An 18,378-nucleotide genomic window follows, 5' to 3' on the forward strand; every position below is an offset into this window, starting at 1 on the left:
AGCTAGGATGACGTATTCCTGGCAAAACGCGTTTTTTTCGAATATCTACTTATTGGTTGGACGCACAAATTTAAAACTTTCACGCACAATTACACGACGTTACGCACTAAAAATCTATCCAACTCAAATCCTGAAATTTAACATTATTTTGCTGGGATTACGCACACCTCTAAAATGGCTTTTATGCATAGACTGATTAAAAAAGCTAGACTAAAGTACTGTGTAACCGCGTGTGAGATAGCGATAGCACGACGTAATGATGAATAACACGACAATTACCATTATTTAGTAGTCAATATTTGATTATTAACCGATCAACAATATTTGTATTAAACGTTTTTTTTGTGAAAACAAGTAAATAACTAATGAGAAATACAATGACGCCACAAATTCTCAATGTTTGCTTTGCAACTAAAGTTGTATTCCTTGAAAAAAATCGGTCACATGATAAGGGACAAAAAATAGGTTAGCTGTTTATCACATTAGTAACTTTATTTGTGCTCTCTTTTTAGTGTGAATGAGAAAGCAAACGTTCCTTTGTCTAGATTTTTTTACTGCGTCTACGCTTTTATTTATTGAACATAATATTTGGGATTTCACTAAAGAGGTTTTCAAGGTTTGGTGGACCCCTAAACCCAAGGCCTAGCCCCAACCTTAGTCCACTACTGATCTTTCTCCAGAAAACAACAACCAATTTAGTCCTTTTTAAAATGTCTTTAATTCTCAAGCAAAAGAATATTATATGTATAACACTTAGCAATAAATCACGAATAAATTACATCAGATTCACATAGATTGTCGTCACTTGACTCATCATTCAAATCATCATTTAGATTTATTTTATCAATTTCCGACAGCAATGCCTCAATTGTTATGCTTGATATTTCTTGTCCTTCTTGTTTCTTAATGTACCTGATAAATTACAAAAATAAAAGTTATTATTAGATGAGTTACGTATTCCAACAGTACCCTCATAAGACCCAGGCCCTGTCAGAGGAGTTGGTGCCACCTTATTAAAGAAAAGATAAGTATAAAGGTGTTCTGAAGGGTCTCTTGATACCGCGAAACAATTTTTTTTGCCAGATGCGTTTGCCAGAAATCCTAACTAGTTAGGTTAGAAGGCAGTGGCGATATAGAGCGAAGTAAATTATTAATAACTAGCTGATGCCTGCGACTTCGTCCGCGTGGATTTACGTTTTTCAAAATCCCGCGGGAACCCTTTGATTTTCCGGGATAAAAAGTAGCCTATGTGTTAATCCAGGGTACAATCTATCTTCATTCCAAATTTCAGCCAAATCCGTCCAGTAGTTTTTGCGTGAAGGAGTAACAAACATACACACACACACACACATACACACACATACAAACTTTAGCCTCTATAATATTAGTCGGGATTGCACCCTACCTCTGGTAAATGTAATAAATCAATACTATATTATGATTGTTATATTTTTTAGTTCTTAGGTTCTATTTGGTAATACACCTAATGGCCCCGATTCTCTAGTCTCTCTCTAAACTAAATTTAGAGTATCTGCATCCTTTTCTTTTTACTAATGCTAAAAAAGGAACGGAACATGACTTTCACATTTAAAGACTCTAAATTTTAGTGCACAATACAAATTTAAACAGTAGGTTCGCGAGTGCGTGCTAAAACACGGGTTTTACCATCTAAAAATTTAATTTAGAAATGTCAAACTGCTTCTGTCCTTTTCATATTACATTAGTAAGAAGAGGGTGCGAATAATCTAAAATTAGGTTGTGCTTAGAATCGGTGCCAATGTCACTTTTATCAACATTAAAATAATTTAGAAAAAGTATGCATCTCCAGTGAAAGGAGTAAGTGGAATGACTTACCCTTTCCCCTAACCCCGTGTGCGTAATCCCAGCAAAATAATGTTGAATTTCTGGATTTGAGTTGGATAGATTTTAAGTGCGTAACGTCGTGTAATTGTGCGTGAAAGTTTTAAATTTGTGCGTCCAACCAATAAGTAGATATTCGAAAAAAACGCGTTTTGCCAGGAATACGTCATCCCAGCTACACATTTTTTTCCCAATGGACGTACGAGAAAAAAAAGTAGGTCCATGAATTAGTGCGTTTAAAGAGGTAAATGTGCGTGCTAAAATTAAATTTGTGCGTCATAACACTTCGAAAATATTCAGTTTTTTGCTGGGATGACGTTTAACCATTTCTTATATCTCTTAAACGGTTTAACGTATAGATGTGATTTTTTTTACACATGTTGCTATGAATTTGTGCGTAATGTTTGTAAAAACAGAATTTAAAAAAAAATAACCGTTCAGTGTTTATAATAAAAAAATAAAATAACGTAATTTGGTCCTAGTACTTTAAATATGACCTCTAAAGATAAACTTCTACCGTTGATTTGTGCCTTGTAACGGCCCACAGTATCTTATCAAGTTTCATTGGAGTATTTTAAGTATTTATTGAATTATGAAGAAAATTACTACGACAGGACTACGATATTTTTCGACATTTAATTGGTAGAGTTTTTTATGAGTTTCTGAGTAGAGTAGAGAGTATGAGAGAAATTTCTACCAATAATTAGTGCGTCAGCTCATTTATCCATCTGCAAAAATATAGCCCAATACACAGATAAATTATAGAGATATAATCAAAAAACCTATAAGATGCTGCAGAAGATGATAAACCGACAAAGTTTGAATAGCCACAAAAAAGCGACCGTGTCATATATCGTGCTAACCTTCCAAAATTGATAGTATTGTACCATTTCTTTTCTGGTACATGTGCGCACAAAATTATTAAGCTTTTTATTTATCATACCTACTAATATTATAAATGCCAGCATTATTATAAAGTGTGTTTGTTTGTTGGTTTGTCCTTCCATCACACCGCAACAGAGCTACAGATTGCCGTGATTTTTGCATAAGTGACCCGTTACATTTATTCCGAAATATTAAAGAGTTCCCACGGGATTATAACAAACAAAAGCAAACAGTCCTATTGTCTGGTCACAAGCCATAATTGAACAAAAGAGTTTTCTGGAAACTGTTAAACTAAGCCACCCGTTCGTCTTCAAAACACGGCAATAAAACTGAATTTTAAAACTAATAGGTACCAAAGGTTCCGACCACAGCCATCTTTACTTACATGCCATGCTATTAAGTTTGGCAACGTCGCAATTAGGATCCGCCGTGAATCTGTGGCATAAACCGATAGAGCTACAAGTGCAATAGTGGACAGCTTTCTATAGGCTGTATCTAGTAATATTTTCAAACACTATGCACCTACTTACATTACAAATACATAAAATCATTATTTTTTGGAATTACGTATTGAGCACATACAGCCACCTACTCTATAATTTAATGTAAGGCAGTACCTAGTAGGTATGTCTTTCGTAAGAATCTAGGAACTTAAAACTTGTTTGAAACTTTGAAGATCTACCTGCTATTTTACTAAAATAAAAGATAAATGAGGGTTAATAGAGATTTTATTTCCTATTATAATTAGAGTTAACAGTTATTTTATTTCCTGTCCTTTGTGATTGTCTGTAGTTCTTGACGACGCTCGCTGTTCATACAGCTGTTCCCTTTTAGAGGGATCCATCCTAGATGTTTTTTTCGCACTTAAGTACTTAGGCAGGTTAGGGAAAATATGGGGCACTGCACCAGCTACTAGTTGATTCAACGTGATTTATCTCTATTTCTAGATTTTTTTACTATTTTGTTACTGTTGATTATTTTTATTGTTATGTTAATATGACAAATTATGTTAATACAATAATTTTAGATTACCTACCTACTTAATTTACAATCAGTATTCAGTCAGATTATTGATCAACTAGAACTTAGAAAATAAAAAATATATTGAACTGTTGTTGTTTTAATTTTCACTAACTATTATGTACGCACCTGTACTTAAGTGCGAAAAAAGTAATGGTACAATACTATCAATTTTGGAAGGTTAGCACGATATATGACTCGGTCGCTTTTTTGTGGCTATTCAAACTTTGTCGGTTTTTTCGGTATTGCGCATCTTATAGGTTTTTTGATTATATCTCTATAATTTATCTGTGTATTGGGCTATATTTTTGCAGATGGATAAATGAGCTGACGCACCAATTATTGGTAGAAATTTTAATTAGCCAACTCATAAAAAACTCGACCAATTAAATGTCGAAAAATATTGTAGTCCTGTCGTAGTAATTTTCTTCATAATTCAATAAATACTTAAAATACTCCAATGAAACTTGATAAGATATTGTAGGCCGTTACAAGGGACAAATCAACGGTATAAGTTTATCTTTAGAGGTCATATTTAAAGTACTAGGACCTAATAACGTTATTTTATTTTTTAATTATAAATACTGAACGATATTTTTTTTTAAATTCTGTTTTTACAAACATTACGCACAAATTCATAGCAACATGTGCAAAAAAAATCACATCTATAGTCTATACGTTTAACCGTTTAAGAGATATAAGAAATGGTTAAACGTCATCCCAGCAAAAAACTGAATATCTTCGAAGTGTTATGACGTACAAATTTAATTTTAGCACGCACATTTACCTCTTAAAACACACTAATTCATGGACCTATTTTTTTTCTCGTACGTCCATTGGGAAAAAAATGTGTAGCTGGGATGACGTATTCCTGGCAGAACGCGTTTTTTTCGAATATCTACTTATTGGTTGGACGCACAAATTTAAAACTTTCACGCACAATTACACGACGTTACGCACTAAAAATCTATCCAACTCAAATCCAGAAATTCAACATTATTTTGCTGGGATTACGCACACCCTAACCCCTATTAATGCAGCAGGTTGCATAAGTTTTACCAAAATGAGTTTAGTTTGGTATTCAGTCGGCAACACTGTCTGGAATAAAGAAAAAAGCACTTATTCAGTTTTGTTACTACATACCTTAGCAATGTTCTACGTTTTCTCTCTGGTAGACTTTTCAGTATTGACTGATATTTATCAACATTATTATCTTCATTTTCCTCAACACTTTTCTTGACAACCTAAAAAAAATTAAGTAGGTATACTGTGTATAATATTTGTATTTATGGATCAGTGATATAAAACTACGTTTCTCTACGTGATCAATTCAGAAATGAGGAGATCCATAGGAGAACTGGAGTAACCAACATAGCTCAACGGGTTGCGAAGTTGAAGTGGCAATGGGCAGGGCACATAGTTCGGAAAACCAATAGACCTTGGGGTCTCTAGGTGCTGAAATGGCGACCTCGCGTTGAAAGACCCCCCACTAGATGGACGGATGACATCAGACGAGTCACAGGGAGCCGCTGGATTCAGGCGACGCAAGACCGTGGCGTGTGGAAGTTTCTACAAGAGACCTATGTCCAGCAGTGAACGTCTATCGGTTGATGATGATGATATAAAGCAGATCATGTGCCATGAGTTCATACAAGGTTCATACATGCTTATCTGGCAATGTCAGTTTACAAAATATTGTGAGTGAGAAAACTCGGATGGCATGGCACTGCCACTTAAGAAGCCTCAAGCTGAAAACAGAGGTTACTAGTTACTACCAAGCAGTGTTTCCATATGTAAATCGAGAATTACCGTGTTGAAGGGTTAAAATTACGGTGTTTCTAGATTAAATTACGGTGGATTAGCTAAAAGAATACCGTGTAAATTACCGTGTCATTTTTAAAAGAAAAAACTCACGAATTTGCTTTTTAATCAATTATTAATATTATTCTGAATCCGACTCTCCTAGCATAGCAATATCTTTTTCATAAACGGATTTATTCATATTAATATTTTGTTAAATCTCATTAATTTTACATTTCACTCCTTCCTAATTGCTTGAATAAGGACGAAAGTAGATTGCTGAGATTTGATGCTTAACACGTTCAATGCGGCGTAATATTTCCCTGTCTTACTCGCAGTGCGTTACAAGGAAAATCTGACTGGTACATTGACTAAAATCTAGTGCGTTACCAGACATAAACGATTTGTACGTACACCTCCATTATCAAGGCTTTATTTCCTCAAAAAACCTAAGTAAGACCATTTTAATATTATTAGAGGATAGTATATGGGTCAAACTATCATGATGTGACTTAGCTTTAGCGTATAGCATGTATTTTAGAAAATATAAGGCTTTTAAAATCCCAGACAATTTTACCTGGTGGAGCGCCTGCAGAACTAGCAACATAAGAAGTATCGACTGACGATTAGTGATGGGACTGTTATTAAAATAAAAATATCGATGTCATACTTTTATTTTATAATTAGTGAAAACTACATAATATTTTAGTAAATTGTATAACAAGTGCATAAAACGGGCAATTTTATGCCCCAGTTATTTACTTTGCTTTCCATTTAGATTGCAAGGAAATGAAAGTGATATTCTAACTAAAATATGACTAATAAAAATTTCAATTCGAACAATTTTATATTTTTAATAATGAATTCACGGTAAATAATATAATTAAGTTATATGGTGATTCTCTTTTATCATTAGGACAAAGGAAAATTATAATTATAAAATATCGTATTTAAAACTCGGATTTTCTTATTTGATGGAGATATTGTTAATGGTCTATTGTTTTGGATTTTTTGCTGCCCAGCAATCATCATTGTTTTCATCAGTAACAAGTTGCAGCATCCGACGTGACCGTTTCATGATTAGTCACACACACAATTATAATTTAATACCTATTTTTTCCGCGAAAATGATAATACCATAATAATCGATATACGTACTGCTTCTTGAATGCACTATCGCTCACTGAAGGTGTTTCGCCTGTTCCCGTGGTGCTATACCAGACACGTACGTACAAGCCGCATATGACTGGCACCGCACACAGCTAATTTTTTTTCCTTCTGGTGCTAACCAGACAAATGTGACTTGTACAGATTAAATGGTTTAAAATGCTAGGGTTTGAGGAGGAAATTAAAAATATATATTTATCTCTTACCTACTCACAAGGTTTCATAGTAAAAGTGCCCCCGCACCACAGGAAAAAACACAACAACTAGTCGCCGCACCAGCTGAAAGTCACATACAAGTCGACGTTGACCGGTACCGCACGCAACGTGTTAAACCGAGAGCAAGAGAAATGTTGTTATTACGAAATATGCTAAGGTGACTGAGATTCGTACTCGTATTACGCAGTATATTATGAATTTTTAACGTGATTTTTGTATTACGGTGACACGGTCAAGGTAATGGCTATATTACCTTGACCGTAGATTAGGACTGAATTACGGTGCATCTACGGTAATTACCGTGTACATGGAAACACTGCTACCAAGTACCTATGCTGAAGCTTGTAGAAATACATACTTACATCGCACGACGTGCAACACTTGGAACATATCTTCTTTTCTTTTGCACAATCGGTACACAATATATGGTAAGCATGTTTGACCTTTTTTTGTTCACATCCCACACACTTCCTAGGCGCAGTTAATGTTTTATATTTTTTGTATTTAATCTTCCATTGTATTATTTCTTTACAACGTTCACATACGCCATTAACCTCCAAATTATTAAGAACTTTGGTTTTTTTACTTGTATCATGTAGATCATTTTTAAAGGCAGTTTTATTTTGATGCTTCTGGGGTCTTTTCCGAATAATATTTCCTTTAGAACAACTCATATCAGCTTAAATCACTTAAATATTAAAATAATATTAAGCTCTGGTAGGCTCTTCATTAGGTACTGGTCTATGGTAGACTCAGACCACACTCAGACTAGGGATCAAGGTGCTTTCCACTGACCAGAAAAAAAGATACCTACCTACGATATTTCACTACCTACCTACGTTTTAATGTCAGACCACGTACCTATCACGTGACTTGTCAGACGCGTATTCCTATATCTATGCCACAGATACCTATGTCCAGATTTGCAACTAGCGTGGCCCCCTCAGTCCCTCTCGCTCAAGCAGATTTTCTTACTTGTGAAATGTCATTCCTCACTTCACGTTGTTTGTCAAATACTCACGTACAAATACATTTTGACAAACAAAAAAAAGTGGCCACGGTGATAAGGACAAAACATAATCATTTTGTACACGTTCTAACAAGAGCTTAAATGCATTTAGCTATCTCGCTCTAACAGTAAGTGTCACAATAGGGCTACTTCTAAGAGTCCTTATTCTGAGATCTATGCGTATACCCGAAAGGGACAAAACAACAAAAGAAATAATATTCACGTATGAAAGGTTATGTTTTATAATTTGCGTTCGCTACAACTTTTACACAGCAATGGTGGTAAATGGCTTCTACAGTCTACACACCTTCAATAGGTACTAAATTTAAAACAGAAAACTAAATAAAAACTCGTAATATTCGCAATAAATTACTATCACAGAGGTTTGTTGGGCACAAACTATAACGTGCCCAACAAAAAAAAAGCTAAACTATGACAAAGACAAAAAGCTGTGTTTATGTCTCTATCACTCTATTCAGAGCTTTTCTATACACCTAGCTTGCTCTAACAAGGTACTATTATTTTAATACCAAGTCTACTTAATACTTAGTCTGAGGCAAAGAGTATTATAATATACAGGGATTTAATTCTTTCTGTGTTTCTAAAGCATCACCACAGAGTACATTATATATACTGGTCACTGGAGCATCACTAAGATCACTAAAGAGCATCGTTTATTCATCAAGATTCAAGGTATCATTTTATCAATTTTTAGTTTTATCAGGTGATTTGGTTTTGGTACGTTTACTAAACAAAAAATTACTTACGTTCCTTTATCAAAACTTCGGTACATGCGGTTAGTTAGGGTTTTGTACATTATTTAAACTTGTAAAGAATCCTGTAATTTGTATACCTGAGGCCGCCGGCCGTCCAAGGCGCAATCTCCACGGACGAATGAATCGTGGCGATGGTTTCGCCGTGCCTTTCAAGTTTCGATACAACATACAGACCTATCTCCACAGGGTGATAGTTGTGATACTATCATAGATCGGTTCGTTGAGAACTGAGATTCCCTCGCCCGTGGAGATGGCGGCTAAGTAACAGTACTTTCTCAAGTCCTTTTATTCGTGGATTCGTGAATAATCGTCACGGCTGCAGTTGCTATTGCACTAACAATTAACTTTAACTAACTCCGATTAATACATTAAATAGGTAATTAGTAACATTAGATATTTTATTTAACCAGCCAATTTGTTTATATTTAGAAATCATCATAAAACATGGCTGCCTTTGACAGTGATGTGGTAGTGATTGATGATGGGCCAGATGCAAATTTTGCTGAAGATAATGTGGAAGATGAGGCACCTCAAGTACCAATACCACCAAAAAAGAAGAAAAAGTTCCAGTAAGTAATTTTTTTCTTTTCATTTTAAAGTTCTGAAACTGCTCATACTCTCATAGCTTGTTGGCTTTTTACGGACATTTATTCTTGATACACTAACATAGATAGACAGACAACTAAAAAAGATGCTCTGAGTGACTGACTGATATCTATCAACACATCCGCATTCAGTCCACTAAAGCGGAGCAGAGCGATGATGTGTGCAGTTGACCAATCAGACTTGTCAGATGACTGAATAAAAATACCACAGTATCTGTAGGTATCTATCTACCAATAATGTTATTAGTCAGTTCAACATATCACTGCCCCAATGCTTCAGAGGACAGGCACCCTAATGCTGGTAGTTTCTCACCTAACTAACTAATTTTGACACTAGGTTCCTTTTATGATGCAGGCACTCATTAAGAAAAGATTTTTAGAAATTCCACCTGGGGTTAAAATAAATGTTGAAAGTCTCTGTCATTTTCGAGTTAATCTATGAAAATTTGTATTTAGGATTTTGGGGCAAAAATGAACCCTATACTTGGCAGGACTTTTTTGTCAACTTTTTTTTTTGGTATAACTCCCGCAAATTTCCAAAACGCGTGGCTGCACGGATTTTAGTGACGTCAGCACTAGAATAAAGTGTCGAGTAACCAGTACCGTTGACATAATGTAAAGTTCATGTTCTGTCCCTTTTAAGCATTTTTAAGAAGAAAAGGATGCAGATACTCTAAATTTAGTTTAGAGAAAGACAACGGAATCGGTGCCAATGTAATATTAAAAAAATAAAAGGTTTCATGTAGCGTCAGGATTTTTACAAAGTGTGTCGTGCATTACAATGCCCACTGCCAAGAATAGGGTGAAGTATGTGGTTTTAGGATTCTCAAACTCCATTCGAGCAAAGCTGTCTCAGGTCTGCTAGTTACATAGTAAACAGAAACTATTTGATTACAGAAATGATCGTTACAACAATGCTTATGGGGATTACAGTGGTGGGTATGGTCCACCGGGTGGTGGGTATGGTCCACCCGGTGGTGGGTTTGGTCCACCAGGTGGTGGGTTTGGTCCACCAGGTGGTGGATTTGGCCGCAATTTTGGGAGACCGCCACGTAACTTTGGTCCACCCCCTATGTTTTCCCCTGGTCCACCTGGCCCTCACGGCCCACCACCACTGATGTGGGGAAGAGGATTTGGACCTGAAGGACCGCCGATGCGTAGGCAGCCAATGGATGACAGGACAATCAGATACTTGATGCGTAAGTTGTGTAAAAATGGGTGTAAATGCAACACAACTGAAATATATCTCAAATGAAAGCTTGCTACTGGGGATGCCGAATTTTTTGCTTTGAATTGATTTTTTGGATTATAATAGATTGAAAAATTCAATATTTTTGTCTCTGAATTGACCTATGTGCTGATTGCAAACACATCTTCACCGTTTCAATTTAATTTTTTATTTAAAGGTTTACTAGCGATTTTAACACAGATATATAAACTTAATTACTGTAATAATATACATATAATTTTTTTTAATATACATGTAGGTACATAGAATTTTCTATGATGCACAACTATGTTAAATCGTTTGAAAGTAAAGCCCTCTTAGCTGAAAGCAGCTATAGTGAATTTTTATATCTTCATGACAGGATGTGGTGTTGGGAAAGAACATTTGAAGAATTTGCCGCGGGACATGCTTCAGTTGATGGAGCCTGAGTATTGTGGTCTCTGTGGCCACAGTTTTGATTCGTTTGCGACTTGTGAGTATTGTGAATTATTTTACACACAGTTTTATATATGCAGTAGTCCAGCAATGGTTAACAGGATGGTAGTCCACAAAAAAAAAATAGAATTGAAAGATAAAAACATGTGTACAATGAAAAAATTTAAAATTATGTAAACGTGTAATGTGAATTTGAGCAGATAAACAAATCAACTCTAGAATACAATATGTGTTTGATTTATTTATGATTAAAATATTGTTTTTCATATTTGTTTTGATATTTAGCCACTTTTTCAATATTGGACACAATTCTTATTAAACTATAAATTGTAAATTTTTCAGCTACACAATAGAACTTTTATTAAACAAATCGGATTGACATTTCGTGGGTTGGCAGTTTTTCTGAAAAATAATTAGTGTTGGGACAAAAAGAGATTGATATGAATCACTGACTCAGAACGATGAAGACCTATATAGATTGGATACAATAAGAATTCATATGGACTGTCTTGTTAGGTGTCTTGTTAGGGCCTGTGCTCCAGAGAAAACTGTGCTGCGATGCTCCAAGGTCAATCACCAAGCATTGAAATATATTATACCTTATTTCGATTGGATAAATATTATATTGAATTGATCAATTTAAAATCCTCTGCCGTCCCGTCTTCCAGTCTGTGCAGGCCCTTACTCTAGTTGTCAATAACTGGCTTCAAAACCATGGCCCATGGGTTCCATTACCACCCTCGGACAAACAGAGTGTCTAATTCTAACTAAATTGACAGGTCTAAATATAATGCTATCCTTTTCCGTAGGGAGCATTGGGAAAGGAATAGCAATGTATTTAGAACAGTCATTTTTGTTATGTAAAAGCATTACAAGAGAATTAGCCACATTAGCTCCTGTGATAATGTTGTGTTCATCTAAAAATTCAAGCATAATTAATTCATTAATTATTTGGATTGAACCGCGATTTACATTTAATTTGTTACAGCCCGCCTTCACTACGTTTCCAAAAACCACCTAAAGAATCAAAAGAAGTGGTTAAATCAGCAATCGGAAGTTGATTTCCGCCGCCCCAAGCAGGTAACTAGATAATTTGCCAACGTAACGTTTCCGTAGGGATTTTGGCGACCATCCGATTCACATAACACTGGAATGCTCCTTCTGCTGGCTTCGCTTGAGACGCTGTTGGCGGGAACTCTGGGCTCGCAGACAGACTGTATCAAGCGAGCTTATGTGAACACTGTCGTCAAAATAGAAACTTACATTGGAGCAAATTGTCTGTCTTCACGTTTTTAAAGACGTGAAGTTTCCATATCCGTCGATCGAATCCCTATCTAAGATACTGTGTAGAAATCTTTTAGGACGAAATTCTTCATAAATAAATAATTGGTCAGTAAATGAATGTATTATGTTGAAATTATGATGCGAAATTACTATGTAGGTAGATTTAAAAAGTAGCCACTTTTTTAAAATCAGATAAAACGCTAAAAGTAACAAGACACGGCCAGTGTGTTCAAGTCAAGTTCTAAAAAGACAAATTTTCAAATAATAGATTTACTTTGTCTCCGCACTGCGATATTTCCTATTATAAGTGGAGTTTGTACCCATTTTTAGGGTCTGGCTTATATGACAGATTCCCAATAAAAAAACTGGTATAACGTCCAATTTATTCGTTAGATAGTTTATCTGGAGGTTGTGAAACAGGCTCTTATTAGAACAATAAACTGTTCCTGTATTCATCCTTTAAATTTTTATGGCAATTAAAAAGTAGTGGTGTTATAATAGGGCTTAGTGTGAAAATATGTCCTATGACATTGCAGATAGCACTAAAGGCGCGCGAGCTGTACTGTGAGCTGTGCGATGTTCACATTACATCCAAAAGTCACTCCGACTCGCATTATGCGGGAAGACCGCATCGATCGTATGTATTTTTTTATCTTGTCTTACAAGTTGTTGGTGATGTAATTAAACTTCTGATTAAAATACTTCTTTCGTTTGATTTGGACATTTTTGGCCCACTGAATACAAATCTGAGCTCATTTCCAAGCTAAACGCCCCAAAACTGTACTGAAATTGAGTCCAAAGTTTCGTGATTTTAATCACTGAATACAAACTTGAACTCGTTTCCATTCAAAATTACCTAAATCTCTGCTAAAATTGAGTCCAAAGAACGTGATTTCGATCAAAACGGTATAATTACAGTACAGTTTCTGCAGCTTTCATTCAGTTTTTTGCTCCTGTAAAATTTTATTTCGTGTAATGTTTTGATCACCAGCTCCTTAATTACTAAATAATTATAATTCTCTATTATTTCAGTATTGTCGAGGGGCGTAAGATGCCGAGAAACCCATTTTTGTTGCAACGCGGAATGGAGGATAGAGTGTAAGTAACTATAAAATAATAGTTATTTATGCAACTGTTGTATAAAGAGGGGCATTAAAACACGAAAGTCGGTTTATCATACGAGGCGAAGCCGAGTGTTTTAATACCTAATAGTATCAACAGTTGCATACAAGACTTTATCTACACCCATAATATTATGAATCCTCTATAAAAGATTCTGAAACAGTTAGCTTATTGCCATAATGAGACAGATTTATGCCAGCAGTATAGCGCTGTCTCTTTTTCACAGGAATGTTATAATAAAATTCAGTACAACATTATAACACTCGTTTGGATGCTTTAATGGTTATTAAGATATTGGGTGTTTTAATGTTGACAATAAGCTAACTGTTTCAGAATCTTTTATAGAGGATTTAAAGCATGGGTGTAGATAAAATGTATTTAATATTAATTCAATCCTATAGAGAAACAATTCTCTTTGGCTTTAATTTGCACACTACATTAATATTATGCTGTACAATTATTATTTTTTAATTTAAACACACTTTCGCATTTTATAATATTAGTAAGTAAGTATGGATTAGGTTGAAACAAATAGAATCGTGCTTGAGTCGCGACCAGTTATTTCCATACAAAATTCACAGTTTGACAGCAGGGATTGTCATTGTACAGTCACGCTGACTTTACTACAGATCGTGACAAAGTTAATCCATACTAATATTAGAAAGTTTTTTTTTTGTAAAAGTTGGTGTAACCACGGGATCTTTTGGCGTATTTTGTGTGGCTAACCGCTGTTGATAAACCCTGCAGTTCGCAACTTGTCCGCCGGGAAAAGAAACACCTGAAGGCTGTCGATGAGGATGAAGAAGTGGAGAAAGTGAAGGAAGTTAAGAACATCCAGCCAGAGCTGTACTGCGATATATGCAAGGTATAGTAAACTGTAAATCCTTTACTTACCGCTGAAACGTGGACATCTACGCGGCCAGATCTACAAATTCTAAGACGTTCCCCTGAATGATAAGGCCCTGAACAAGGAAATCTAAAGGAGAACCAAGGTCAGGACGTAGCACAAACCAACAAACCATCACCATCAGCATCCAACCAAGATCGAGTTGGAGTAGGTATTCTGTCCAGCAGTGATAGCCTAGTGGTTAGGACGTCCGCCTTCTAATCGGAGGTCGGGGGTTCGATCCCGGGCACGCACCTCTAACTTTTCGGAATTATGTGCGTTTTAATTAATTAAATATCACTTGCTTTAACGGTAAAGGAAAGCATCGTGAGGAAACCTGCATGCCTGAGAGTTCTCCATAATGTTCTCAAAGGTGTGTGAAGTCTACCAATCCGCACATGGCCAGCGTGGTAGACTATGGCCAAAACCCTTCTCACTCTGAGAGGAGACCCGCGCTCTGTAGTGAGCCGGTGATGGGTTGATCATGATGATGATCCTGTCCAACATACTATTATAATAAGTATTATATAACATTTTTTTCGCTTCACATTTGGTTATTTGCACTAAATGTGGTGCAAAGATGTGTTTATAATAATTATTATTAGTGTCCATAATTTAACTTTTATTTATTAAATTATGTAATCATAAAATATGTGAATAAGAATGAATAGTTCATGTTATGTGATATCATGTCTATAAAGATCCAAAAAAATATTTGAACCCATTTTTAATCCTCCAATGTTTTTTTTGTAGACATCTGTGACTTGCACCGAGCAGATGACGATGCACTTGAACGGCAAGAGGCATCTCAGCAAGGAGAAGCAGCACATTCTGCAGATGATGAAGGGCGGAGCTGACGACTCCACTGCTGGTGAGTAAACTATAGATATAGTACGCGGCAGAAAATAGTGTACATCGACCTTTAGAATAGAGTTTTCGGCTTTGTAGAGCCTTGTCTCTGTCACTCATACCTATGTGACATTTTGTCGGTCTCAACGACAGAGACAACACTACAAAACCGCTATCTCTTTTTAAAGGTCGATGTACATTATTTTCTGCCGCGTAATCCATTATGTCCAATGGTAGAAATACGTTTGAGACATCAGTCATGCAATCGTACGCGCCTTGTCGATACCTATAGAGATAGTTTGCTGGAGATGGACATAGGCTACTTTTTATCACGGAAAAGTTCACAGCTTTTAGTCAATTTTATTATACAAACCTGGCCGAATTGAGAACCACCTCCTTTTTGTAAGTCGGTTAAAAACCGCACAAGTCCATAACAATACTGTATGAGTCGTCATACTGTTTCCTAAGTCATCAAATTAAAAGATTGCCAAAACAAAAACAGTTTTTCGTCTCTTCTAAAAATTAGCAAAATATTACCGCTTTTATAAGTCGCATCGGCAAAATTCTTTTGCGCAGAAAAGCGCAAGACGTTAAGATTTTAAATACAAGAAGATCAGAGACTCGTGCTATATCGCTCATAATTCGCACGTACAAAACTTGACGCGTTGAACAACCAATAGTGGACGGACGCATGATATCATTGGCCGAGATATTTTTGCACTATGTATTTAAAAATAAGATTTCTGCGGAGGTACATCGGCGTCACTTATTAATGTGGTAGTACTGTACTTGTGTGGTTTACTAACTAACAAAATGCAACCTTTTCAATATCGAATGCGTTTTATTTTCTTGCTTGTTTCATAAGAAAAACCAGAACAGTTGTGATTATTGTATGATATTTTTCCTTCCAGATGCAGCACAGGAGAATCTAGATGAAGAAATGGAAGGTATTTCATTTATTATAATATACATATAATATCCATACTAATATTATAAATGCGAAAGTGTGTCTGTTTGTCCGTCTGTCTGTCTGCTCGCCTTTCACGGCCCATCCGTTCAACCGATTTTGACGAAATTTGGTACAGCGATAGCTTGCATCCCGGGGAAGGACATAGGCTACTTTTTATCCCGGAAAATCAAAGAGTTCCCACGGGAATTTTAAAAACCTAAATCTACACGGACGCGCTCGCTCGCACCGAGTCAGCGCGGGGGCTGTGCGGTTGCGCGTGGACTTCCCTCCCCGATTGCCGTCTCGACCTGTGGCGTACTATAGGTACCTAACCGATTGAATGATGAATGAATGATATCCCATCCTATTGTATAATGCAATATTTTTTATAGAGGCAGAGAATGGCAACGAAAAGGAAGAAGGTGCAAAAGAGGTTTTTGGAGACGATAAATATGATTGGGGCAATGGCAGCGGCGCCTGGGACGAAACCAAGAAGGATGATGTTGCTTAATATCAAACCCTTCATAACTTTATCTAACTGCACTAAACTAAAGTGACGGTTACGTAGTGTATGTTTGTAAGTATATTATTTAATTATCTGGTAGCTTCTAACCAATTAAATTACATATTGTGTTTTTAACTTGTCACTTCCAAGTTCTAAGCATAAAAAACCGGTCACTTGCGAGTCTGACCCATACATAAAAGGGTTCCATCTCATTGTACGAGATATAACACTATAGTGCGTAAAAAATACAAAACATTGACTTATAAATAGTAGTATGTTAGTACTATTATATATTTTGTGATAGATACCTACTATCAATACTTATAATAAAATCACAAAATATAGGTCGCTGTGAGGGGTGGTTGGAGGCGACCTAGGTAGGGTTAGGTTAGGTTTACCTACGTTACGTTACGCTAGTGGTTTTCACGTGTGATAAGTGAGTATTACAATGATTGTAATTGAAGGTAGCACATGTCATTTGATAACAAAAGAATATAGTTAGTTACAATACAAGTGGCCTGATTAATTTAGGGAAAGTATCCTGACTGATCCGATAAGTGGTTTCCAGTATTGAGAACTATTTGTAAAGAACATGGATTAAAGTACCTACTTATTAGTTACTACCTTCTGATGTCGGCTAAAGATCAATAATAATTATCGGCCATCCTCATGTTCTCCGACATATATAACAGACGAAGGCTCACAAACGAATTGACATCGCTCAAGTGGCCCGGTTTGCACACATATACACATCTGTTTCTTATTACGAAATGTAGAAAAAAGTTTTATAATCAACTACATACTTCAGTTTACTATAAACAATTAAAAGTTTGATAACGATTGCAATTGATAATAAATTTAAAAAATACGAACTTTTCAAAGGACAACTAAAATATTTATTATAAAAATTAACACCTATAAGCATAAGCAATAAGCCTAAAAATTTTGAGTACATAATTTTGAAATAAGCTTTTTGGCTGATATTTTTCGGCTCGTGTTACCTACTTAGTACTTATTTCATTTCTGTAGCATTTTATTTCAATGGTAAAAAATGATTTCACAATTTCATGTTAAAAGTACGATTTTAGTCCTTATGTTAATGTGCATGGCGGCCATTTTGAAATTCTTGGTATTTTATTATTTGTTGTTAAAGTGGCAATAGATTTACACTGAAAATTTCAACTATCTACAGAATTATATCGATGTATTCTTGTTACAAATAAAAAAAGCTAAATAAATAATTATTTTTTTAAGCAAATATTAATTTATTCTGTAATTCATCTGACAAAGTAAAGACATCTATTTACTATTGTTTCAGCCATTTCATTACCATGATGCATCGTATCGCCTCTGCTGGCCGGACTCTGCATCTGTTTCCATAATACAAAATGTATTAACTATTTCCTTATAAACATAAATATATATACAGATGAATTAATCAAATGGTATTTTATTAGTAAATCTGCAACAATCCTACTAATATAAAAGCGAAAGTGTGTTTATTAATTGGGTGTGATTGTCCTTCAATCACGCCGTAATAGATAAGACGTGATTTTAGCGTTCAAATTATAATTTGAACCTAAAAATCACTCACGATAGTTATCGTATACCGATACCATTATAAGTATAGTCCGCGACAGGTTGAGATGGCAATCGGGGTATGAGGCGGGAGGACGCCGCGCTCGCCCGCACCGGATTAGCGCGTGGGCTGTGCATGTGTGCGGGGCGTTCCCTCCCCGCTTCTCCATCTCAAACTGTCGCGTACTATACATATAACTAATG

General features: G+C 35.7%; 2 protein-coding genes across 5 annotated transcripts; one reads left to right on the forward strand and one right to left on the reverse strand.

Moving 5' to 3' along the window:
• Positions 1-702: 702 nt before the first annotated feature.
• LOC117997070 (uncharacterized protein C9orf85 homolog) lies at positions 703-7,708 on the reverse strand. Its single transcript, XM_034985252.2, has 3 exons — positions 7,311-7,708; positions 4,909-5,009; positions 703-912 (listed from the first exon to the last, which is right to left on the reverse strand). Exons 1-3 carry the CDS (start codon positions 7,620-7,622, stop codon positions 765-767), a joined length of 561 nt encoding a protein of 186 aa, XP_034841143.1. The 5' UTR covers positions 7,623-7,708; the 3' UTR covers positions 703-764.
• Positions 7,709-8,542: 834 nt separating this feature from the next.
• Positions 8,543-18,039, forward strand: LOC117996791 (uncharacterized). Of its 4 annotated transcripts, none has more exons than XM_034984928.2 (12): positions 8,543-8,650; positions 9,163-9,302; positions 10,236-10,537; positions 10,928-11,038; positions 11,990-12,081; positions 12,822-12,922; positions 13,318-13,383; positions 14,155-14,272; positions 15,047-15,164; positions 16,054-16,089; positions 16,484-16,668; positions 17,915-18,039. In XM_034984928.2, the coding sequence occupies exons 2-11, from the start codon at positions 9,178-9,180 to the stop codon at positions 16,600-16,602; spliced, it is 1,188 nt and encodes a 395-aa protein (XP_034840819.2). In that variant the 5' UTR covers positions 8,543-8,650; positions 9,163-9,177; the 3' UTR covers positions 16,603-16,668; positions 17,915-18,039. The 4 variants fall into 4 exon arrangements, with proteins under 4 accessions (XP_034840819.2, XP_069354422.1, XP_069354421.1 ...); XM_069498321.1 differs by having other exon boundaries at positions 8,626-8,695; XM_069498320.1 differs by having other exon boundaries at positions 8,644-8,753.
• Positions 18,040-18,378: the final 339 nt, after the last annotated feature.

Source organism: Maniola hyperantus, chromosome 4, assembly GCF_902806685.2.
Source record: "Maniola hyperantus chromosome 4, iAphHyp1.2, whole genome shotgun sequence".
Taxonomy (NCBI): domain Eukaryota; kingdom Metazoa; phylum Arthropoda; class Insecta; order Lepidoptera; family Nymphalidae; genus Maniola; species Maniola hyperantus.